Raw genomic sequence first — 27,409 nt, forward strand, 5'->3', positions numbered from 1 at the left:
AGGTAAGAAAAGTATTGCTTTCCAAAAAAATCTGGTGTGGTACACTCACACAACTTTCCTTGCTCATTGAACTGTAAGCCTCATTCTTAGACGAGAATAATTTAGGAGATTAACATAATGACGGTTGGCGGCAAAATATTTGCAACTACGATCAGACTACTTTAATTAATCTATCTATATATATAAAAGCGAAATGGCACTCACTCACTCACTCACTCACTCGCATAACTAAAAATCTACCGGACCAAAAACGTTCAAATTTGGTAGGTGTGTTCAGTTGGCCCTTTAGAGGCGCACTAAGAAATCTTTTGGCAATATTTTAACTCTAAGGGTTTAAAGATCGTCTTTTAGCATGTATATTCTTTTTCTCCCAATCTCTTAATTATAATTGAAATTTCCATATCATATGTTACTATAGAACTATAATCTAGATAGAGTACCTCTTCGAAACAGTTGTTAACTGGCAACTAAATTAATAATTTTGTCAGGTTAGCATTAAGTTGAGTTGACTTTGTTAGGTTGGCACCAAGTTGAAGATTTAAATGCATTTATTGCGGAAAAATTGATTGGGCACTGCTACTTCAATCCTGGGAATATTATATTACTAGCCGTCAGGCTCGCTTCGCTCGCCATATCCGTTTAGCCAGACGTTTAGTCTGGACCCCCGACTGGATTGTCCTAACATATGATAAAAATGCTCAAATGAAAAATGCAGGCGAGCGAAGCGAGCCTGCTGATCTTATTCTTGGATGATGCAGTCGGGGGTCCAGGGGGCGGAGCCCCCTGGCTAGACGGATATGGCGAGCGAAGCGAGCCTGACGGCTAGTGTGTATATATAATTGTTTTCAGAGTACTTTTTCCTTTGTGTAAATATTGTGAAATTCGATGATTTTTTCAAAAGTCGTCAAAACAGCTGTTCTACAGATGAAATATCTCGACTATGACTGTATTCTTTCTATAAACTGCTCTACCTACCTACCTCATACACGAGAAGGAGGTTACAAAGTCCATTTCTCAAGGATGGGATGGACCCCCATTAGATTCCCAGGAGAAAGACTCATGCCAGTTGATAGAGCTGATAAATAACTATACAGGGTATAAATTTGAAGAAAATCGTTGAAGCCGTTCTCGAGAAAACCGTGAAAAAATGGTTTTTTAGTCATTATCCGCCATTTTTCTCATGGATATTACGGAGCTCCTGGAATTTCCCCAGAAATGAGACTCATGTCAGTTGATAGGGCTTATAAATAGCTAGCTATCCATGGTATAAATTTGAAGAAAATCGTTAGAGCCGTTTTCGAGAAAAACGTGAAAAACATGGTTTTTCAGTAATCATCCGCCATTTTTTACGCCATCTTGAATGGAATTTTATTGATTTCTTATTGTCAGATCCTTATGGTATAAGTTCAAAATTTCAAGTCAATCGGTTAATTAATTAGGAATGGAGTTATCATGTTCACAGATATATATATATACACACACACACACACACACACACACACACACCACACACACACACAGACCAACACCCAAAAATCATGTTTTTGGACTCAGGAGACCTTGAAATGTATAGAAAACTTGAAATTAGGGTACCTTAATTTTTTTTGGAAAGCAATACTTTCCTTACCTATGATAATAGGGCAAGGAAAGTAAAAATTAAGGTACCCTAATTTCAAGTTTTTTATACGTTTCAAGGTCCCCTGAGTCCAAAAATATGATTTTTTGGTGTGTGTGTGAACACGATAACTCCATTCCTAATCGACCGATTGCTTTAAGGTCCTAATACCATGAGGATCCGACAATAAGAAATTCAATAAAATTGAATTCAAAATGGCGGAAAAAATGGCGGATAATTAGTCTACTAAAAGACCATGTTTTCAACGGTTTTCTCGAAAACGGCTCTAACGATTTTCTTCAAATTTATACCAAGGATAGCTATTTATAAGCCCTATCAACTGACATGAGTCTCATTTCTGGGAAAATTGCAGCAGCTCCGTAATATTCTTGAGAAAAATTGGGGATTACTAAAAACCATGTTTTTCACGATTTTCTCAAAAATAACTTGACCGATTTTTTTCAAATTCATACCCTGTATAGTTATTTATCAGCTCTATCAACTGGCATAAGTCTCCTTCCTGGGAAACCAATGGGGGGTCCACCGCATCCTTGAGAAATGGATTTAGTAACCTCCTTCTCGTGCATGAGGTAGGTAGTAGCGCAGTTCATAAAAATAACACATAGTCGAGATATTTCATCTGTAGAACAGCTGTTTTGTCGACTTTAAAAAAATGACGACTAAAAAAATCATCGAATTTCACAATTTACACAAAGGAAAAAGTACTCTGAAAACAATTATATATACACATATACAGGAGTCTGATCGTAGTTTCAAATATGAGCAAGGAAAGTTGTGTGAGAGTGTACCACACCAGATTTTGTAATATAGTATTTAAAATATTATGACGATTCATTGATTGAAAAAGGTTGTCATACTCGATATTATCCTGTAAAAAAATCCTTCCTCAATAAAACTTCACACAAGTAGACAAGAAAAATATAAAAATAAGTTCATTTTCATTGAATAAAAAATTGAAATATGTTTATTCTACAGCCAATACAAATTCTGGGGAAACGCTGGTATTATTATTGTACAGTACTAGTACTTTCTTGCTACAGGTTCAACCAAATTCTTCATTAATAACATTAAAGTGCTCACCGAGTTTTTATTTTAGACTATTTTAGAGTTCCCGCGAACTATTTTACTAATTCGAGGGCGCTGAATCCGAATCTGAAATCAAAATTTTGCTATCTCGATTTTTGGTAACTACCCGCGCCCGGCCGGGAGAGCCTAAACACTAACGAATTTCGCCCGAGCCGAGCCGAACCGCGCCACTCTGGACGGATTTGGCCTGGCTCGGCTCGCAATAAAATCGCCTACACACTCACGGATTTCTCCCGAGCCTAGCCAAGACAGGCCAAATCCGCGAGCCAAATCAGTAGGTGTGTCACACACCGATTAGTCAAGACAAGACTAGTCACGTTTAGTCACAATACTTCACATAGTTGCTTATGGAGTCATGTCTAATTGCAATGACTAATCAGTGTGTGTTGCGTCATAAGCAGCAATGTTATGTGAAGTATTGTGACTAAACGCGACTAGTCTTTTCTTGACTAATCGGTGTGTGACCAGCCTTGCCGCTATTTTTCAAACATGACTAATCATTAACGTAGTGAAAAAATAACTTACAGTCTCACAATTTCGTCCTTTCTCTATATAATTGGTAGGCATACATAAATAAGAATAACAAGATATAATCAACAAAATATTCCTTTATTTTTTACTTATTAGGTATCAATTGGAAAATACTAGCCTACACAAAAAGGAAGAATTGTCACAATAATAAAATAGACCTGCCAACCAAGAAACATATTTATACAGGGAATTTAAAAAGGTACAGTAACACCTTATTCCCTAATATTATTCATTCGTACCGAAAATTATGAAGAAATCAATAGGCATTTTCTTTTGTCGAGTATTGAAACTAATTGATAAAATTGGAAGATTAGTGATATGAAACAAATACAATAATCGCAGAAATGTTTTATTGATATATCAATTACGGTACCTGTTTATAAAATAATAATTAAAATCAGATCAAAACATGATTGATTCTGATTAACAAACTAAATTACTTAAAGCGCTCTCAGAAAAACTGAGGTTCAATGAAGTGAACAGATAATACTAGAAATGAGGATCATTTAAATTAAAACATGTTTCATAATTCATACAATTGAAACATGAATCAATAAGTTTTGGTAACAACATTCATTGATAGAAATAAATCTTTCATTAAATTTGAATATTGCTGAAATAATCACTTTCCTTCAATTTCCATTAAGAGTAAAATTATATTCTGTTGCATTACTGTACAGGAATAAAATTTAGCCTGTGAAACGTCGGTAGTATCTAAGGATTTTTCGTAACAGAGCTAATTATTATTATTAAAACGAATTCTTACTATTGAGTAGCCAAAAGCTTATAATTGAATATGATTACTGCTGAGAATGAGATTCAAATTCTACGACATTATTGAAAAAATCAATTAAGCGATAATAATTCATAATAAGACTAGTTGTTAATGGTAATTTGTGCAGGACTTCTGATTTATTAATAAAATAACAATTTTGCGCGTTAATATTAATAAAATAAATTGAAATAATTTGTGCGTTGGGGAAATCAGCATTATTAGGCTATTTATTCTATGCCTGGATAATAATAGTATGAAAATAAAAAACATGATTCTTACAAATAATATACCATTCTAAGTTTGCAATTTGCGGAACGGAGTGATTTTTTAAACGAAAATGTCGTGATTTTCAATCAAGTCAAGCTTGTTGCTATTGTTATCTAGCAATAAATGGGGTCAATAATTTATTGCGGATGTAAGAATTATATGGTTCACTCAAGAGGTTATATTGTTTGAACTATTTTCCAGTAACTCCCACTCATTGGCTGTAATATTAGCCAATTAATTGAGAAATGAATCAAACTGACAAAAAAATGAATGATGAAATGTTCATTAGAAAATTCGTTTCCAATATCACGGTTTTTATTGAAAGAGTAGAAGGTGTAAAACTAGACATGGTCTTTGCAACAAGAACGAGAAAAAAATCAACGGTTAGATAAGGAAAATATTTCTTTCACAAAGGAGATGATCGACCAAAATTAAGATCAATAACCTTTTTTCATTAAATGACTTTAACAGAAAACTCAATCCAATGTGGCTAGATATAGTTATCTGTAAGGTATTTTATGAGATACAGTAATACAAACATATTAATTTGATCATAAGATTGAATATTGGTTACACGAAGCAGGTTACACTAACGTCGAACACAATCAAATCTCTGATCCACCATTGAGATTCTAAGTATCAGTAATCAAACTTGATTGAGAATAATTTTGTAACAGACTGTCACGGTTTTGATTAAATACAGTTACAAACAACAACCTCAAAATTAGAATTACAAACTGCATCATGAATAAAGTTTATAATAGAGCTAGCCAATCAACCAATCGATATAGGAGAGGACGGATCATGCCGTTACTAAAGTTTGGTAACTACGTTCGAAATCGAGCATTAAGGTATTTTCCTCTCCTAGAGGAAAACAGGCACTTTTTACTTCCATATTCAATAATTTACTTACACACGTGAATCAATTGACTCTGAGATCCAATAAATTCACCGAAAAAATATTGAAGATGTAATATTGTGGGGAAATGAGCTACTAAACTTCCTAAAGCACTTTCTTACAACGGTTAAACCTCCTTTGTAACTAATCAATGCTCATTTCAGGAGTATTAATAACTAAAAAAAAAGTAGTGAGTGGATAAGTTTTGACAAGACTTTGAAAACATACAACTACCTAGTGTAGATAAACTAATAGAAGATCACCAACTTAATGCAGTTCAACAGTCACTCGAAGTAAATGTTGATCATATATATACTGTATATCACTCCCAAATAATATTAACAAAAACATATCACTAAAGTTTCCCAAATTTTACAAAAATACATTCAGACATCGCTTACAAACATACAAATTGAAAAAAAAAACTAAAATTGAAAGTGACCAACAATCGAATCTATTGGTAATGAATTAAAACTAGTCTAATTTAAATGTTGCTTGTCGTTTCGATTAAGTGGTAATTATAATACATTTGATGAATTTTAATATAGCGTGTACGTTAATCGGGTGATTCACCCCTCAAGCACAGTTCATAGTGGAGTTTTAATAAGTGTGACAACTTGTCATTGGTAGTTACACAGGATACAAACTAATACTAGATTTTGGTACATAAGTAACAATGAACATTCTAGAAATTAGTGATCAACAATTTTCATTGTAAAAGATTTGTATAAACTGATTCAATTCCTATAAGAAATTAACAAAAGTCTTCACTCTTAATAATTACAGTAATAACACCTCTCCACCATTATAGAATACTTTTCCAACAACCAGAAGATTTCTTGTCTCTCATCCTGAAAAATATAAATTATATTGTGAATAATCTGATCTATAACACTATTGTACATAATTAATACTACTTGGAAGGATAATTTAGGGATATAACAACTGAAAAGTGTTGTGATGTAGCAATGATTGCCTTAGCCCTGAATCAAGAAAAATAAGAAGAGGAGGCGGAGGTAGTGGGGACAGTGCATCGAAATAAAGTTTTTTACATTCTAATACATTTTTACTATATGAAAAAGGCATTATTTATTGAAAGCAGAAAGAAGAGTAGCAATCCTATTTGCACTATATTTATTAGGTGATAGAAACGTAACCTATTTTTGAAGTAGTATATGAATCAAAATTCGGGGAAGGAGCAGGGTTTTGGGCTATGCCTGTTGGTCCTCCCCCAATAATTTTAATGAATGATGTGTATGATTGAATCAATAAATGAATATGGATACGAATATAATATATTATATTGAGTGATTTTATCAATCAATGATCGATCTCACTCATAATTTTATTTTTGTGTGACTGAAAGCCATCACACATTCCAATGTCTCCGTCATAAATGATTTTTTTGCGGATGATGCCCACATGAGCTTTTTGCTTGTGCGTGGGTAATGACAAGTGAGAGGATGATTTTATGAGATGATCAAACGTTCATGCCTACGGCGGGATTTGAACCCACGACCAATTAGCTATAGTCTGTGCAAACCTTAGTCTTATGGAGTATAGCGCTGCCAGATTTCACAGAATCAAGAGAGCGTGTAAAATAATTGTGAGAAAGAGCGAAAAAGAGAGGGTAAGCCTTTTTGATAGAATCAGCATAGAAACGGCAACCGTGATCTCCTATTGTTCTATTGAAATAACATTGGCCTTAAAGCTCCGCGCTGCAGATTAAGGTTTGCACGGACTATAGCACATTACATCAATTTAATGAACACTCTCACACTTGAACTGAATTAATTTTTTCACTGTTTTAAAAAATGGCACTCTGATATTTTGAACACCTTGATCGTATAGAACCAGGAATTCTTCAATAAATTGTTCGCTATTCATGTTGCAACATTACCAACAAAACAAGTATGTGACTGTGCCGGCAACAAATACCGTGACAGAGCTTGTCCTTACTTATGTCTTTCTTCTTGCGTTTTTTTCTCTCTTCCTTCGGATTCTTGTCGGCGCGTGATTGGAGCGGTCAAGTGTGTTCCGACCTCAAAGACGAACGCACACAGCTGTTTAAAGACGCGTGCAGACAGAAAAAAATCAAACGTCTGCATGCAGATGTGAGCAGACACATGAAGACGCAAGACACACAAGACAGACGGAACATCTGTGTACGTTGCAACATCCTAACACTGGGAAGGGAGTTTTCCTCAGTCTGCATACGTCCGTCGATTTATGTATGCGTTCGCCTTGACCTTAAAACCAGTTACACATACATTGATTTTTGTACGTACGATGTTTTGCGTCCATATAAATTCTATCGAATTAAACGGAACTTGACAAACATCATCTGTTTAATCTGATAGAATTTATAAGGACGGCAAAGCATCGTACGTACAAAAACCGATGTGTGTGTAACTAGCCAAAGATTAATGATATTGAGGGGGCCGTGACGTCATCACGCCAACATGAGATTACGAACAGCTGATGAGAGATAATATCTCTATAATCTAATCTAGGTTCATTCCAAACCTTTGTTAGCATAATTGAAAATATTAGTGCTGCTGAAATTTTTGAGCCTTTCATCTTTCAAGACACGACACGTCTACAGTAGATGATGCATTCAAATTATTGAGTGTCACATAAAAACAACAACGATTGAAAAAAGTTACAAGCCCTAAGATGATTCAGACTAAGACGAATTCAAAGATGATTCAGACTCCTTTTAAGGATAAATTTCACTTTCTACTACAATGTTATGCTGAATGAAATAAGTGGTATTGTATAGGCAAAAATAAATGAGCTCATAATTCAATTCAGAATAATTGAGAAATTTTCTATAATCCTGCTTGTAATCACAGCTTCTGAAAAGTTTTATATAGACTAATTTCCAAGAGCGCCCATATTTTTTGGTTAAAATACAGTAGCAGTTATTTGTATCTGCCATTATGGGCTGTCATGATCAGGCCAATGAGAGGCTCTCTTCTTAAAAGATCATGTACCGAGTTCATATTTGATCCATACAGGATATTCAAATTTAAATTTGCTATGCTGAATGTATATTCTTATCTATGTTAGAATAGTTATCTTACGCTTTGATAATGATGTATTGGCAAATTAATTATTGATGATTTAGCCAGTGTTACATCAATTTATTGTATTATGGGCTCAATAGAGAAGTTGCTATGATGATGCTTTTCGATACCCCAGTTTTAAAATACTGGAGACTGATCTATTCTATGGATTTCATTGATAGACATGTCATGTCGATGGTTACACCAAGCCGTAAAACTCAATGAGATAATAGTGAACATTGATAACAGCGTAACAACAGAAACTGGTCTCTCATTAAATGAATTACTAGTAATGTAGTTGTAATCAGAGTGTATAACAATGTTTTTAATAACGCGTGATTGATTGGTAGGGTGGACATTACTGTCCAAACTTCACCACGTCATCAAATAATGAAGTAATTTCATTCTTTTCTATAAAAACTGTAATATCAACTCGACCACAAACACAAAGAAATATAACCACCAGCAAGGCTAGTATTAAGCATTATTTTCATATTGTGAAAAATCAAAAATTTCTTTGAGCTCTTTTTCTTTCTTATAAAAGTACGCTTTATGAATAATCTAGATAGCCCATTGACTTGCACGAGATTGGGGAGAGAAAAGTTGATATTTCGCTCTCTTATAGACTTACTTGCTTCAATGTTAAACCAAAGACTAATAAAGACTAATTTCAGTGTTACCCAGACTAATAATACAAATTACAGTAAGATAAATGTCAATGAGACGAGCATTTTAGGGACAAGACTATGGAATATACTTGGATAATTCATTTCATTCTAACTTGGGTAACTTTTGAGAACCAAAAAATTCTAAATCAATGAGTGTTGAATCAATAGAGAATTGAAGATAGAGTTGATTTTTTTATTTGAAAGATAGAAAAATACATACTTTATTCAACTTGCGATTGGTGTGCGTTCTTCAACTTGCGATGGACGTAGATTTGTTGCTAATGTATTGGCATTTATAGCCACTGGTTCATAGTTATCTAAAGCTTCCTCTCCAATTTCTAATTGGTCCTCATCTTCCCCTTCGTCGCCTTCCCCATCCTTGCCCTCATCGGAGCTGTCCACTCTGTAGAGTATCTTGTGACAGAGCGGGCAACGATCCTGCAAAACAAAGGTAGACATTAATGAGCCTATTACGGAACTACAATGAATATGAATCTATAGCGTACAAATTAATTAAAGGCTACAAAAGTATACATTAACCTTCCGTCAGTCGCGCTGTTTTAAAAAGTACAACAGTGTCAGTTTTTTTGCTTCACAAAACTATTGAATGGGGTGGTGTCAGTGAATGAGTCGCCTATGCATTCCAAAACTTTCTCCCATCACTCCACTGAGTTGCAGTATCAACCGAGCAATGGTTCAGTCTTTAGGTGTTATTTAGTCGCGACAGTGCACAAGATAGGGAAAGACTGTATACGGGGACTGTAAACGAACCAATAACACAGAATTGATGGCTTTGCTTGATGTACCTTATTGGGCTATGAAATGGTAATCATCCAAATGTTCATAGGCGTAAAATAATCCAAGAAGATGGAAAAAGTAATTATACAATCAATTAATATGTTTTGACAGTAAACAGAATACATAACACTTGGAAAATTGGATGTTGTAAAAAATACAACACGCGACTGCTCGTGTGATTGAGTAGGGCGCGACTACCGGAAGGTTAATGAGCCTATTAAGGTGCTTACAGATATACGCGCCGCGAACATGAGCAATTCACTTTTAATCAGCTGACTATATCTGTATTTTTACAGAAACGGTAAGATACAGATATAAAAAGCTTGGCATCAGCTGATTAAAAGTGAATTGCTCATGTTCGCGGCGCGTAAATCTGTACGCACCTTTACGATTCTAGGATAAATATGAATTATAGCGTACACACTGATTAAAGGCTAGACATACACATCGATTTTTGTTCATACAATTTTTACCGTCCTTAAAAATTCTATAAGCTTAAACAGATGATTTCAAAGAGATGTTTGTCAAGTTCCGTTTAATCTGATAGAGTTCATAAGGACGGCAAATTATCGTACGAACAAAAATCGATGTGTGTGTAACTGGCTGTGTTACAGTTTCAACATAATATTTGGATATGTATGAAAATGAATCTAAATTCAACATAATCATATTGAATAATTATTCATGTTTGAATAGATAATTTTTTTTCGGTGGCATTAGCAGGTAATGCCATGCATACTCAAGTAACATGCATCAATACTTTGTCAATGCTAGTGGAGGATAATTTTGCTATTAAATTTGTTAGCAAAGGTACCTTAAGCCAAGAAAGTGATGGAGTCAAGTTCTCAAGAGCCTTCAGGCATCAAGGTCTCAATAATTTGATTGTATGGGAGGAGATGTTGTGGTATTTCTTCATAATTGAAAGAATAAGACGTTGATGTTGTCAATATCACTATATTTGATCAAAATCAATTTAAATTACAGAACCAGGTTTCATGGCAATACCTGCCACATCATTTCAGCTGAAGGTGTGGCAGGGGTAGTCCTGAAACCTGGTTTTGTGATTTAAATTGATTTTAAGCAAATATAGAGGTATTGACAACGTCAACGTCTTATTATTTCAATCATCAAGGTCTCGTTGAGTTACAGCTATAGGAAAAATTGACAGTCAACTTAATAGGGTGGTGTGCTAATAGAATATGGCTAAACTGAAATCAACCAAACATTAATTTACACTATGAGCAGAGATATTATGAAATTTCTCCATATTAAGGTGAAATAAAAATTGTATTAGAAACGATTATTTGGAACTGACAATATCGTTTTTATTACACCTTAATCAACCAAACACGTTGATTAAACTAGTCATAATTAATTTTGAAACTCCATTAAAATAATCAAATTAAATAGGTAGTCCAACCAATTATTCAGAGATGAAGCCTTAAAAAATTCTACAGCAAAATAGAATTTATACAAGAATTTTATTTAAAATCTATTTGAAGAAAATAATTTATCACATGTCAATTTATGCTTTTTAATAAAATAGCATGCTTGATGGAGAAAGATCAAAGATATCAAAAATTTCCATAACTATGTATTTCAACTGATTTAGCTGAACGCGATTCGAAAGTGAAGGAGGAAATGAAAAAAGAATTGGACAAATGTAGAATATATAGTACAAATATGATTTCAAGACAAAGAAAACAAAATGTTGTCTATACTCACTTGCACATACAGCCATTTCCTCAAGCAGACACCATGGAAAAAGTGATTACAACGAGTGATTTTTGCAGTTTGCATTTCTTGATAGCAAATGGCACAAACATCATCTAGCTTTTGCAACTGTGATTCGCTTGCTTCTGGTAGTGAATTGATTTTATTTGCTGCTGTTCTTCGTTTCATGAACACGTTCCACCTGCGTCATAATTGAATAGAATATAACTTCTTACTAGTCCAGACAGAATAAAGTTAATTAGTTAAGTACAATATTTTTAGGGTATATATTTTAGTTTATAGTCATTTTGGACGTAAAATTATGTGTAAATTCAACATAATCTCAACACTATTTCATTTTAATAAGGGTTCGAAATAGGACAAATGCCTGTTATTTCTACCCGCATTATATGTATTGTCTCAATAAGTAGCAATGCAATTAAAAAGAAAACCTTCAGTCAATAAAACTCATTTTTAAGACACAAAAAAGAAAACACAGTCAATTAGGCGTAAACATTAACATTACACTGTGATTCATTATTTAGAAGACTGCTAAGTTACACATAAATTTTTCCCATAAAATCTTCAACAATGAGAACTTTTACTCATAAGCTCAAGGGAAATTTTTCTAAAACCTTTTTGAGCCTCTTGTAATTAAGTTGTCTCACCTCACTAGAATATTAGTCTAATTTCTGCATTTCAGGGATTTTGGTCAGTTATATAGTTTCTGCTTCAGGTTACATTGAGAGAATAACTAGATCCTGTAATATGAGAACCTATAGCACTTCTAATCTTCATTTTAACTATTATCTATTCAAACAGTGAGCACTGTATTATACAGAGTTGGGCAGGAAGGTAAGGATGATTTGAGTTAACTGTTTTACCCTCATTTCCAAACAAAGCTTAAAATTTATCTTCCTATAGTGTATTTGGATATTGCCTTGAAATGAGAAGGAATAAATTAAAACATTGATTACGTACGAAAAAAATATCTATCAAATTCAGTTTTTGGCTATACACTCGTATAGACGATAGAAGTTGGGTATCGTTTTTTGAAGTATCACGAGCTACTGCTGGGAATTATTATGTTATTGTTTCACACATGGCTTCAAGTGAACGTGGTTCGCTCATGTAAACATGTGATTCACGGTAGCCTCTTGAAAAATATAATGACAAGGTGACAGGTTCGGTAACCGAGGATGCTAGTCGACATCTTCACGAAATAAAGCGTACACCAGTTAACAGATGTTATTTTTCTTACGTATGTTGACTATGTTTTTTTTCTCCTAGCTTTTTGTAATGGCAACATCCGAAGTACTCACTAGTAAAATAAATTCTGAGGTTTGTTTAAAAATTAGGGTTTAGCAGTAATTTTAAATCATCCATACCTCCCTGTCCACTCTGTATTTAAGGAGATGAATGATAATATGCGAAGTCCTAGTACAATTTTCAAGATTGTATACTCTGGTAATGACTATGACAGCTCTTTTCTACATAATAGGCATTTCTTGTGATTATGAAGGGCAACCCAAGACTATAAGGTTGTATGAAATTTGGGATTGGAAAATGTCAAGTCAATGCTTGATAATGGAAGATGTCTAGAGAAATTTGAAGTGAACAGAAATTTTAGAAAAGAGTTTTCTGCTACAGCTCATGAATTATCAGTGAATTGTTGTCATTTAACAGATACCAACATCATAAAAATCCGGATTATTTGATCTTTCTCACAATTCAATTAGAATGATTGAACAATTTGAATCTGTAGTCACAGTGCAAAGCTTTTCCGTCAATATTCCAGAGTTGGACGTCGATGTGCAGTGCCTCATCGAAATACTGTACTTGGATGGGTTGTAGCGTTAAGAAGTACTGGTTCTGTGATACCACCTGGTCTTCCCAGTTCAGTTTATACTCCGGAAAACGTAGTCCGAGTCAGAACGGCAGTTGTTACTAGTTCTAGACGATCGACTAGACGAAATGGTCTCAGAACTATACGACACTGACTCGGTCTACATTTTCCGGAGTACGAACTGCGAGGGGAAGACCAGATGGTTTCTTTTTCATCACAGAATGAAAAACGTTGCAACCCATTGGAGTTCGGTATTTCGATCAGGCACTGCACCTCGACGTCCTACTCTAAAATATTTACGGAAAAGAAGTTGCACTGAAACTACAGATTCATTGTTTCTAGAAAAACTGCTCGACAGTAAACACATGATGTACGTTACAACGCTCCATAGCGAATGAAACGGCATAGTATGGGCCGTCTGCCAACATTCGTTCAAGGGCAGTATCCCCTCCCGTCGCCGACGGCGGTTCGAAAAACATGCGTTTCCTCTGCACCACTTTGTATTATACTCAATTTCACATAAGGACATGATGTTTTCTCAATGGATGTAAATCAAGAGGAAGCATTAAAGGACTGAATCAAGAAAAATCTTACCCTGCTCTGGCTTCACTCCATATATTGAAGTAGGCATGGATTCCGATCATGCCTGCTCTTACGGCACCTCCGGACTCGAAAAGCAGAATCCACGCTCCGTTGAAAAACAGGAATATTCCAAAGCAGAACTCAACCTGGAAGCAACCATGATAAAAATTAATTAATGAAAATTTGAAAGAAATCATTAGAGCAAATTGAACTGAAATTGAGAAGAGATTTCCAAACATTAATAAATAACAGTGACTTGATAGCTGATCATGGTGATAATATCGTGTTATAAATTTATGATAACTTACTTAGTCTAAATAGACTGGCTATCTAATCTGAAATCTGAAGATTAATGATAGTTAGATTGAATAATGCTCGACATGCGCATGATTATTATTTAGATAATTAATATTATTTCTGGCCCATATCGATAAATAATATCTAAATTTGTACTTCTGAATTTTTACAAACCATCAAATTATAGTACGGATCGTACGGATGAATTATGTAGATGTAGAAGTGGTGTATGTCCATCAAGATGTGGTGTATGTAGAAATAGACCCTCGGCGCAGTGCATCTAATTATAACAATATAGGCGGGATATGATGAAATTCTTATATTTAGACAACGACACAATAGGTGGCATGTAACAGGAAGCATAATACTCCCTTTTGTCTATAGCTATTAGGTGATCCTCGAAAAACTTTCAGCAGATTTGTCAAATTGTTCCAAGGAACATGTGTGCTTTTGGGTGAATTAAATGCATGAAAGAGGTATTTACAAAGAAGAAATTGATTACTTACGAGTAATGAATTTGAAGGGATTATTAATGGTTGAAAATTATCAATCATCAGAATGCCCTGATGCAGACATTGATGATTGCCACACACGATTTTGGTGAAGATTATTATCAATAAAAATGATGCATAGTTCCTATTATATTAAGCGAGCAATTTATGTATTTATTTATATGGTTATTTGGTTTTATATTTATGTCCAACGGATCTCAAAAACAGCTCTAACAATTTTCACGAAAATTGAAACATAGCAGGTTTGTGATATAAAAATTCGATTGCACTAGGGTCTCATCCCTGGGAAAACTCACTGAAGGACAATAATTATCCATCCTTGGAAAAACAGATGATAATTTCGTCGTTGTCGATAACAGAAGTTACGAGTGCATGTGTGGGAGAGAGACAGAATTATGTTCAGCTGTTGAATCAATCACCTTATCTCACATGAAATTCTATTATCTAGAAATTCTAATTGACTTGATCAAAATAATCTCATTTGTTGACATGACATGGTATATCATTCTAAATTAGAGTATATCATAATTTTCAAAGTTAATCATTATTTTACAGTTTTAAGTGATTAGTGCGTGTTATTTTGTTATTAAATTGTTTGTAATCAATCTAAATTAGAACTTTTCTGTTTTCAAATGTTTGGACCGAAAATTGGACCTGAATTCAAGTGTATGGAACATAACCTACTTTTTGGACTATCTGTAGTGTATAAATCGAAATTCGGGTTTGAAACAGTTTTGGACTGTGCCTGTTAGTCCTTCCCCAATCATTTTAAAGATATGTGTTCTGTTTATCAATAAATAAATAAATAACGAGCAAAGCTCGGTGCCCCGATATTAACATGCTTTCCCTTTTGATAACTTGGCTTTATGGAACGAAGATGAGAGTACAGTAAGACTGTGAATAACTATTTATGTATTAAGAGCGTAATGCGCGACTTTACCGCTCGCGCAAAAAAGTTATCACGCGACGCGAAGCGGAGCGTGATAATTTTGCAAGAGCGATAAAGAAGCATTAGGCGCGAATTACATACACATTTTTTTATACAACTGCCCAAACCTGTTAAATTGCTTATATTTTATCTGGTACAATGACCGACTTTTTGATTAAGATCTGACCTACTTTTGGCGAGCTGCTTATTATCAGCTGATTGGCGAGCATAAAGAAACACTTCTGCGCATGCGCGAATGATTAGCGAGCGAAAAAGTAGATTCTCCTCAGAAATAAGCTGTTTTACGAGGAGAATTGAGTATGTAAATTCTTTTTTTACGCGCAGTTGTAGAAAAAAGATTTTTTAATTTCTTACCGTATTTCCAAATGCACGAATGTAGTACACGTAGTCATCCAGTTTTTCCCAGAAAGTCAAACGATTTGCATCGATCAAAAACAGCATGTAGATGAGCAACGAGACAATGACTTTGACTATGACTTCAACACTGAACGCAGACACAGCGAGCAGCCATGTGCTGATTGGATGATTGGTCCACAGGTAGATCAACAGCGAAGAAGGATAGATTATCAGAAATAGGCATACGCCTAATGCTCTCACATGTCTGAAATAAAAAAAAAATTCATTTTCATCTTGTATACCCATATTCGTAGCATATTTCAACAATGATAATTTGTGGTTGAGGTAGGGAATACGATTAACGTGGATAGAGAATTTATTTGGAAATAATGAACTCAATAACTTGATTTGGAACCGAGATATACTCGCTTTATAACCCCTTGCTTGCAGGTTTGAACTTTGGAGGGGTGCTGTGGGAGAAGCAAGCGGGGAGAATCTACGGTTCCAGGCTATGTAAGTAATGTATGTATATTACTTTTGTTGATGCAAATCGAAATTCAACATGTTTTCTTCTGGAAAGCAATCATTTGCTTATGTTTCTGTTTGTGATTATCAAGAATCTCATCGACTTCTCTTAGATTCTCTGCAACGATATTCATTTGTGGGATGATAAAAACTATTCAAAATAGTTTAAAAATATAAAATACAATATTACTACTTTTTATAGACAAAATTTTTAACAATTTCTAACTTATAAATTCCAGTACGATTTTATGAAAAATCATCTATATAAATAAAAATCGAGCCTCGAATTTTGACATTCGATAACTTTTTTATGTGTGTACCGAATTTGATGTTTTTTTTTTTAGTTGTGTTCGTTTTGTTCAGGACCAGGTTTATGGCCTATCAAATTTATAATCCGACTTCTTTCCTACGGTCCTTCAAAGTTTAAATATCCTTATGGGAGAGGATTTGTGAGCTGGCCACACACAGAAATGAAAATCGACTGTTATAATCATTGAGTCATACAACACCCGTCGGTAGATAAGAGTTTGTGCTGCTCCATAACCGCCCATGTATTTTATTCTAAACGCCCCAACTAAAAACAAAATGACTGTTCTGTGTGTAACCATCCAGCAGTACGGCCTCAGGTTAAAGACTTATATGCTCTAAAGACATTGTTTTGTTTCGAATGATTGTGCTGTCTTCGGTGCTCAAAAGTAATTGATTTTTAGTAAATTATTTATTTTGCAGTTGGAAAATTATCTATATAAATAAAATGCCGCATCGCGCCTCCTCAGGTGTGCATCAAGCTAAAGTTTGTCATGAGATGCATAAAACTATTTGGCGGTACGAAGTTCGCCAGGCCAGCTAGTAAGATATTAAAATTATCACTGAATTGATGACGTCTTTCTCAACTGAAGAGTCAAACTAAACAATGGTTTTCAAACAAAAATGTAAAAAATGTTATGGTGCTTAAAATGTATAACTAATTCATTGAATGTTGTTTTTATTACATAGAATCATGATATTTTGTTGAATTCAGATTAGTTATATACACAATATGTATTATATTATTGAGTTTATTGAGAGATTAATCCAATGGCTTTTAGCTACTTGGCATGAGAAAAAAATCAAGCATCTCGCATGAAATTGATAAGTACAAAATGCGATATGCTCATACTGTTTTTATGAGGACGGTATTCAATTGAACTACATGTGGTTTTGTTTAATAACAATCTCTTCTATTCTAAAAATTCTGCTTGGACTTAAGATCAAGCTATCTAAGATTGTTTGGATCTGCTTGGTACAAATCTTGTGAGAAACGTCAATGAGAGATTGCTGACCTGTGTATGGATGGATTGTGCGATGCGCTGAGTGACATGAGAAGAGGATTAACAATGTTATGCAGAAAGTGGAGAAGAGCTGTGAACAGGAGACAAAAGTTGCGACAAAGCCGGATGAATCGTTTTTCTGGTTCCAGTGTCGTTAGACCTGTTTGAAGTGCGAGGATGTAGAACAGTATTGCTGACACTGTGCCTATACTTTTATCATCTTCTTCGCCGGTTAAAAGGATCTAAAACAACATAAAAATCCAATTAAACTTAAGAGTATTATGTTAAAAGAACATCTTAAAGGAACACATAATTAATATGATATATATTTGGTACCGGCAACAGGTTATTAAAAAACCTAATCCTTGAAGTAAAGATTATGATGATGATGATATTGAAGTTTATATATAACAAATTGATGATTCACCATGAAAACGCTTTACAAAGATTAACTAGTGAGAGGAGAGTGAATCAACTGTGAGAACCATAACCACAGAATAGATAAAGAATGGAAACTGTCAATCAAAAGCCTATTAAACCAATGCTTTTTACATGGCATAAATACTAGACACGTCACGTGACCTTAGGAAGTTCCAATCCTTGTCTTCTGATTGGCTCGCGGCAGTGAACGAGATCAATTTATCCGGATCAGTGAAGTGATCCGATCCTCCCATCAATACTATTACAATGCAGAACTTCCTAACAAGATGGAGGATTTTTGTGCTAGGGTACTCGCCGAGTTTCCATACTGTAGCCTATGTATACTGTGCCGTAACTAATCGCAAAGATTAGATAAGCACCACGCTCTCGGGTTTCCTGTAGGAAGAGTGGCTGATTGGAGACAACTACGCTTACATACAGCTTCAAAATTACTTCCCAGTGGTTTAGAACGCAACAAAAACAGTGAATTCATTCATCGGTTATTCATTATCATCATCCTCATTTTACTCAAGTCTAGAGATGGGCATCATTCTTAGGGTACCACATTTCACCAACAGGTTCTACTGGACAGATAAAAACCTGGACGTTAATGCTAACAGCTTCCGATTAAGGTATGTCGGCGTAAAGCGCTGTACAAATGGTTGGAGAAGAATAGAAAATCTTTCTGTTCCAACGAGTTTTTACAGTTGACCGTTTGTGTGAACTATTTGGCGAACCTGCTCTGCGGTTGCTATCGTTTTTTTCGGACAACTTCAAGTATTCAGTGGAGTTTCAAGTACAAAGATGTTGTGTTTACATCACTGCTTTCGTGTTTCATGAGTCGTTTCAACATATTCTGTACTGATATTTATGTTTTAATGATATATTTGTTACCAAATCGCTCTATTCTTCTCGAAAATTCAAATCGTTTCGACTAATGAAAACAGTAGATTGAAAGTAGCGTTTGTGTGCTCTTGCAAGTGAGGTGGAATATACCTATATGATGAAACTTTGGCTGGCCTTAGGAAAAATAGCAAACAATTGAGAACACTTACCCATTGGAAGAAACAGCCAATGTAATGGCAGATGTAGGATATGATGGAGGTCATGCCGAGCACAGCTGTGAGGGTGTCGCAACCGGTGATGAGCAGCGATTTGAAGGCGGCGAGCACAGTTGGCAGGGGGGGATCGGTGAGGAATAGCGAGGCATTGTTGCCTTTCCACAGGTCGTAGGCCAACGCACCCGCATGCTCGGCCACACGCAGCAGCCAGAATGTGCGTAGCACGCAGGGCACATTCAGACGCTGCCACTGCGTCTCCAGTAGCGTAGACAGCCCGAAATTGCTGCAACACAACATCAACATTCATCAGTTCAATAGAATTTATATCTGAGGAACAATATATTCCATATTATTACCCTTGAGTTGACAATTTTGTTTCCACTGACATCCCACTTGCATACAAATCAAGAATAATTTAGCAAGTAGTATTTTTGTTTTGACAGAAACTAACTGTATATAAGTTTTCCATCTTTATTCCACTGAGTTAGTGGTAGTAAATGATTTTAATTATTGTATTGTTTTTGAAAACTAGGTTAATACACTACAGTTTAACGATTTGGAAGTATGATACCAAAGAATGGTGCAAATAAAAATATAAATCTGGGTACCCTTTTAAAACATTTTGTCACATGTTTCGGCTACTAATCATGTAACTATTATATCGTGACAAAATAATTTAAAAGGGTACTCATTTATATTTTGATTTATATTAAAAGTAGCCCTAAAAAAGAAAAGAATGATACGATATTTAAAATAAATTCAATTACGACCAAAGTAGGAATTAAAATGATGCATTCAATATTCAATACAACTTAATAAGAGGTATACTCCGAAGCAAAAGTTTTTCATACATTGATTTGAACTGCTTTCAATTGATCTCTAATATTCGATCAATCCACAGAAACAAAAATGAGGAAATGGTTTTGAATTTCAAGTAATTTTACTATCACTTTTTTTTATTTTTTTAAATCATTAACTTAATACAATTGAAATTCAAAAATAACTTGGAATGTTATGCTGTACTTCAATCAACTTGGCAATTCTGTATAGACTACCTTTGAGTGAAGTACTTGAAAATTTTAAACTCAAATCTAGATTCATTTTTCATCATAACACAAAAATAACATTCTTATAGACAATCATAGTTTGTGTGATTGATCGTATTTTATGTTATAGTATTCACAAAAATATGTTATAGTATCCCGAGTTATTTCTGAATTTCAATTGTATTAAGTTGAATGAATATATTTTTTCAAAATTCACCAATTTACAGGGATGATTCACGCTTAATTTGTTTAGATAATCAGTCATGATTTTTTAATAAATTGAAGAGTCTCTGCTAATTAGCCTATAATTGATTTTATTTATATAGACATTCCATAAATCATAATTATCAATATACGAAGCTATTTTGATTCAGACTTCACCAATAATCTATGAATAGCTTTCAATTGCAGTTATTGTAATATTAGTGTCATTGAATATATCAAGTCAATTTATTAGAATTGATTGAATTCATTTGCGTTTGAAAATTTAAAACAGATTCGTTCCTTGCACTTGTGAGTGAAAAGAATAAAAGAGTAAATTCACTTCTCTAGTCATTATTGAGAAATAATTATATTCCTTAATAAGGACAGAGTATTGAGAATTTGAATATGTATCAGGTTGGAACGAACAACAGCTATTGAGACCTTGAAAAATCAAATCGTCTACAATGATTCATGTTGATTTAATGAGTAATCTAATAAGAACTGGTGTTGATATGAAGAGTATAATTAGCTAGTGTTTACGCTATCGGTTGGCAAGAGCTATAAAACTGATTTTAGTTGATCTATTATAAAGGGTGAGTAAGTTACTAGAGTAAATTTCCATGTATACAGAGTGATTCATAATTATGGTAAAATAATTTAATACGTGATAGTAGAGGTAAAAATAAGAAAAAAGTTCCTATAAACATATATCCATAAACGCTTCATTAGCGAGCTATACAGGGTGAAAGATTTCGCCCGGAATTTAGTTCCTCTGGTGAAATACACCGATGCTGAATTGTTTGGGGACTAGTTTTTGAAAAACTTATGCTGGATTCATATGGAAAAATATCTGAAAAATTGAATAAAACTAGTCTGGAAGCTGTAGTGTCAGTAGTTTTTGAGAGAAAAGTTGAAATATGCAAAAAAATCTAAGTAGAAAAACACAGACTTCTACGTTTGATGCCCAATAACTTTCTTTAATGACCAGTAAACAAATAATTTTTCGCAATAAAAATTGTAGATTCAATTCTGGAAAGAAAGATGTAAGCTGTGTAAACTAAATTTAAATAAAAGTTGAATAAAATGTATTCTTACATCTCATTAGAGAGCTATATCTAATGAAGCGTTTATGGATATATGTTTATAAGAACTTTTTTTCTTATTTTTACCTCTACTATCACGTAATAAATTATTTTACCATAATTATGAATCACCCTGTATATCTATATAAATAAAAATCGAGCATCAAATTTTGACGTAACTTTTATATGTGTGCACCGAATTTGATTATTTTTTAGTTGCGTTCCTTATGTTCAGGACCAGGTTTATGGCCTATCAAATTTATAATCCGACTTCAGGACTCTTTCCTACGATCCTTCAAAGTTTACATGTTATCCTTATGGGAGAAGATTTGTGAGCTGGCCACACACAGAAATAAAAATCAGCTGTTATAATCATTGCGTCATCCAACAGCCGTCGATAGATAGAGGAAAAGAGTGTATGCTGCTCCATAACCACCCATGTATTTTATTCTAAACGCCCCGTCTAAAAACAAAATGACTGTTCTGTGTGTAACTATCCAGCAGTGCGGCGGGCGGCCTCAGGTTAAAGACTTACATGTACTAAAGACATAGCTTTGTTTCGAATAATAGTGTGCTGTCTTTAGTGTTCAGAATTAATTGATTTTTAGTAAATTATTTTGTTACAGTTATTACATTATATTAGTTATTAGTCACATATATTCAGTCACCTATTTAAACTTATTATTATTTGATCTGTTTTTCAATTTTCTTTCTGATTCACAAAAGTTCAATTCCTAATAAAGCCGCGGTACGAACGACGTCCAAACTTGGGTCCTAGAACTCGAAATGCTGTAAATTTAAAATATGTATGGGAAAATCAGCAGCAAGGGAATAAACCATTCAATTTCCAGCGAGCTGCATTCAACTATAACTCGGCAATCGAGTAAAGTTCACGGTCAATTGTTGCTATTAGCACAATGAACATTGTGTGTCAGTACTGTGGGGCATATAAGTATATAAATGAAGCACCCGGATTGTGTTGCGCCAGTGGTCAAGTCAAATTATTGTTTCAATTGACTCCACCACCAGAACCACTTCATCCATTGGTTTCCGAAAATGAAGCAGACTCCAAACATTTTTTTGAAAAATATCCAGCAATAAAACAAATGCTTTAAATGACATCATTTGGGGGAACAACAATTGTTCAGGATGGAATTATGCCTACTTTCAAAATTCAGGGACAAATTCATCACTTTCATAATATTTCATTTATTTTCATAATATAATTTTTTTTTCGACTCCTACTCACGCAGAAGGGCTTATTGCTATTTTTGTTAGTGGTAAAATACTAGTAGTTCTGTGAACAGTAGACCTCGCGCACAGTAATTTACATTGACCTGTTGTTATGTTTTCTCAAAAATTAATAAATAATCTATCAATTTGAATTGTCTAGAAAAAATTCCAAATATAGAGCTTTCTGTCCTATCGTACCGTGACGTGTCGTCCCCGGAATGTGAGTGTCAGGTCTGGCTGCAACTGTCTACAACGTTGATGAAAAGTTACATTTTCAAGATGTTTATTTTTTTTTTGAACGGGTAGTATTATAAATAGTCAACTGTCTACTAACGTTGATGGAAAGATACATTTTCAAGATGTTCGATGTTTTTGAACGGGTAGTGTTATAGTCCACTAGACAGCTGATTTATGATGAATAATTCTATAGTCTGATTTTTACTCCAATATTGGCGTATGAAGGAGGCTCCTTTTTCTTGTTATATTATCCTTGGAATGCAGAATTTTCAAAAACCTTGTATATACGTCGACGCGCAATTTAAAAAGGAACATACCTGTCAAATTTCATGAAAATATATTACCGCGTTTCGCCGTAAATGCGCAACATAAAAACATTTAAACATTAAGAGAAATGCCAAACCGTCGACTTGAATCTTAGACCTCACTTCGCTCGGTCAATTAATGTTTAGCTTACTTCAATCATTATTTCTCATGCTTATCGACAATAAGGGAGGGAAGGGAAAAGGCTAAAAAGAAGAAGAAGAAGATCGACAATAACTAGAATAAGATCCAATGTGGATTAATGTGGAAATAATTTAAATTTTTGCCAAATTTTATTAGGCCTAATTAAGAAAACCGACGTTTTATGCTTTGTTTTCATAATTGTATAGATGCATATGAGCTGTTATGTTGATCAAGCAATGTAAACAATAAATTTGAATTTGAATGTTATCCTTATTAATAAGTTAGGTTATCCGTTATCAGTATTGAAATTGATTTACCATGTCAAATCCTACATGGACTTAACATGTGAAACTCGATTAAGCTGCTCTTACATTGGACGAGTTTTTGAACGAAACTCGATATTACTAATACCTCAGAAAACGAATGAACGATCCCAATGAGTTTGAAATAGATGTGAGTAATCACACCGCATTCGAAATGGACGTCAACACGATAGTTTATATACGAGATGAACGACAACACTTTAGAATACAGTTTATTGAAGCCTATTAGTTCATTTACGTACGATTAATTTTCATTCAAACTAAGAGAGCAGCCTTATTTATATTTCATTTGTATTTAATAATTTATGTTCATTTATTTCATTTTATGATTAAACTCATTCATTTGTACAAGCAATAATGTTGAAATGAAGTATGTTAGTTATAATTCCACTTCCACATGCTGGCCCAATGAAAGCCAATGACGACCAGCGCCAGTGTGTGGATGGGTGGTTTGCCAACGCGGGCTACCGCTGTCCATGATTGGGCACTGGTCACATTGTAGGCTGGGCCAACATGTGGACTAGGCATAAAAGATGTTATTTAGTCGCACCCGACTTTATGCAAATAAAAGAGATTAAATTACATGAGATGTGAATTTTGAAAATAATATTGATTGACAATAACTGTCAATATTGTTAGATTGAGATAAATGGTTCATTCTTTCTTAATGCTTGCCAGTAAATGAATGGTCAAGTTTATGTTAAACATAGAGAGATATGATTAGACCTAATCGCGCCAACTTACCTCACAAAGTTCCTAGCATAGTGAAATCCTCCATATATGGTTTGTATGATGGGTAGCGCGCTACACCAGAGCACAAACTTGACCAATGCCAAAGGCAACAGGGCGGCGAAGACGGGCGCATGATGCAGCACGGAAGAAGGCAGCGGCAGCAGGGACAAGATGGAGGGCGCCAGGAAGCTGGCAGGCAGCAACTTCTGGAGCAACGCGTACCGTGGCCCCAGGTGCACGCACGCAAACCCATAGGCAAGCGCACACTGCAACGCGTAGTTCTGCAGCAACGGCCACATACAGTATTCCGGATTCGTCAAGTTATCAATGTTCAACGACAGAAAGTCTTCCAGCACACTGCTCTGTGTCACTGATGTTGTGGCGACCACGATTTGTACGGTCATTACGTTCGCCCAATACGAAACGAATATCATGCCTACCGAAACTAGATACGTGTATAGCACTATGAGGTGTCTCGTCCATAGCATGAATATGCATGATGCCGACAAAAAAGAGAGGCTGCTTCCTGCAACAGAGGACAACAATGTTTACAGTAATGTTCCAAAATCGTGAAGAATAACACATTCAACTACCTATAGTCCTTTTGCAGTATTTAGAATGATGGATGCGGTTTCTATTTTTCTGCTACATTGTCATTATATTATTGGCTCACATTCAATTGAAGAAATAATGAAAACGTTTGCTACTAGTGGGAGATTCCATGAGTGACCAAGTAATTGTTTATCAGTTACTTTGAAGATGGATTCTTTTTTCTATTCAATTTTCAGTGATGACATTTTTTCAGATACAGAGACCAATTTTCAAACAAGGATCAAATTCGAATTCAATTTATGGAGCCGAAACAGTATGTACAGGACAAGTCAAAATATCAAACAGAAATCAATAACAAAACAAAGTAAAATTTTATGACCCATCAACAAAGAAGTACCTAGATGAGCAGAATGAATTGGAAAAGGATATTACACTTGATAATTGATTTTTAATAGAAGGTATTCAATAAATAGAAATGTAACTTATATCTTTAAATTTCCAAAGGGTATTAAATTATACAATTTTAAACCTATGAATATTGATCAAGAACAAAAAACACCTGAATGGTCAGTGGGTTAATTGTGTAGCCAATTAATTCAATTCATTGAAAGAGTCTAAAGGTTCCGGGTTCGAACTCAGATATGACCAAACGTTTCTAGCCAGGTTTTCTTGTTTCATCCAATGGTCTAACAGTTGTTGGGCCATTCCCGTAAGAGAATCCCCAACAAGTAAAAGCCATAAGAGCTCACTAATTCACTTTATCATAGAAATAAGACTTTAGTCACACCATACCAAGCTTGTCTTATTGTCTATGTTCTATGTCGCCGACACAACACTTGGTAGCTTTTATGGAATCATTTCCAAGATAACTATGAAATCAAAAACTATTTCATGACATCTAGTCTATATTGCCCAGGTTTGACAGTTATAGATAACACTTATCACAGACAAAGAAGATAGGCTACTCCATTTGATTTTACGAAGTCATATATATTATTGATATCTCAAGGAGTTACAAATAAAACTGACTTTCAAGCTAATATCAAAACAAGACAAATCTCGAAGGAAAAAGTGAATTGATTAGCTTAGATTCTATTAAAAACCTACCATGTGCATTTACTGTCACACACACACATGTCTCAAGCTTGTACAATAGCCTACTACGATATAGACGTTATTTAGAGATAACTATTTTTTAAGTACGACTACACCGCACGTTTTTCAAGATTCAAGGGATAGGTTAATTATTGTAATAGCTAAAGAAACAACATTGGTTTTTAAATAAAGTTGATAGGCCTAAATTATTTCTGTATTTTTATGTAATTAACTGGACACTGAGAGTTGGTTATTTAACGGAAATCAACACGGAATATACATCCTTCAAAAATCTATCTTCAAGGCTAGTGTTTAATTCCTGTATTTAATATGGAACTTAGTGAATATAATACAATCAATACGTTCTGCAGAGTTTGGAAATACAAATTTATATTACAGCACATCATTCAATGAGTTTGAGTGTATTATTTATATTTATAATAAAACTTTAAAATCTTACCTAAAAAGCTAAGTAATTGGAAAGCAAAAAATCTATAGAACTGAGAGTCAAAATTTGTATCACTTCCTGAGAATATTAACTTCCTTCTAAAAAAATTCACATCACTTAAAGTGTCTACTTCATTTATGAAGCTCAAAGTAGAATTACTAGTGTCAATTTGCTGAAGACCTAATCGGGTTCGAAATAATTCATCAATGATGAACAGAGGTGGTACTCTTAAAATAATATCAACAAATCGCAGAACCTTCCTCACGGACATTGATTCCGCCATGAACAATCAATTAAAAATCGTGTCACTCATTTAACATTTAATGTTAGGCATTAAAAAACCACCAATACATTATAAAAATCATCCACATGAGGTGCATTCACAGTTCACACAAAATTTGACATCTATCACAGATCACAGAAAATCACGATTACGAATGTCGTCCTAACCAAAACAGGTATTATAATCAGCTGATACAACATTGCCAACATTTAGCTATGATGTAATAGTTATCCAGTTATGCATGCAATAAATTGATTATGAAAGTATGAATATTGAAACAAATGTAAGGATCACTTTTAAAAAATCGATTTATTATGAATTAAACTATACCATATATTCTTGAATTATGGAAAATTAAATAGTATTGCCTTAAAACTGATGCTGCTGATGAAAAACAATGTTGTATTCAACATCCCAAATCAATGAAAAAATATATTATTTGATTGAAA

General features: G+C 34.3%; 1 protein-coding gene across 1 annotated transcript; it reads right to left on the bottom strand.

Annotated features, from left to right (window-relative positions):
- Nucleotides 1–3,622: 3,622 nt before the first annotated feature.
- LOC111048731 (protein TRC8 homolog) lies at nucleotides 3,623–27,213 on the bottom strand. Its single transcript, XM_022334678.2, has 9 exons — nucleotides 26,690–27,213; nucleotides 24,595–25,108; nucleotides 19,273–19,561; nucleotides 17,810–18,039; nucleotides 15,981–16,227; nucleotides 13,881–14,014; nucleotides 11,453–11,642; nucleotides 9,150–9,367; nucleotides 3,623–6,044 (listed from the first exon to the last, which is right to left on the bottom strand). The coding sequence occupies exons 1-8, from the start codon at nucleotides 26,958–26,960 to the stop codon at nucleotides 9,155–9,157; spliced, it is 2,088 nt and encodes a 695-aa protein (XP_022190370.2). The 5' UTR covers nucleotides 26,961–27,213; the 3' UTR covers nucleotides 3,623–6,044; nucleotides 9,150–9,154.
- Between the last annotated feature and the right edge of the window lie 196 nt (nucleotides 27,214–27,409).

Source organism: Nilaparvata lugens, chromosome 1, assembly GCF_014356525.2.
Source record: "Nilaparvata lugens isolate BPH chromosome 1, ASM1435652v1, whole genome shotgun sequence".
Lineage (NCBI taxonomy): Eukaryota > Metazoa > Arthropoda > Insecta > Hemiptera > Delphacidae > Nilaparvata > Nilaparvata lugens.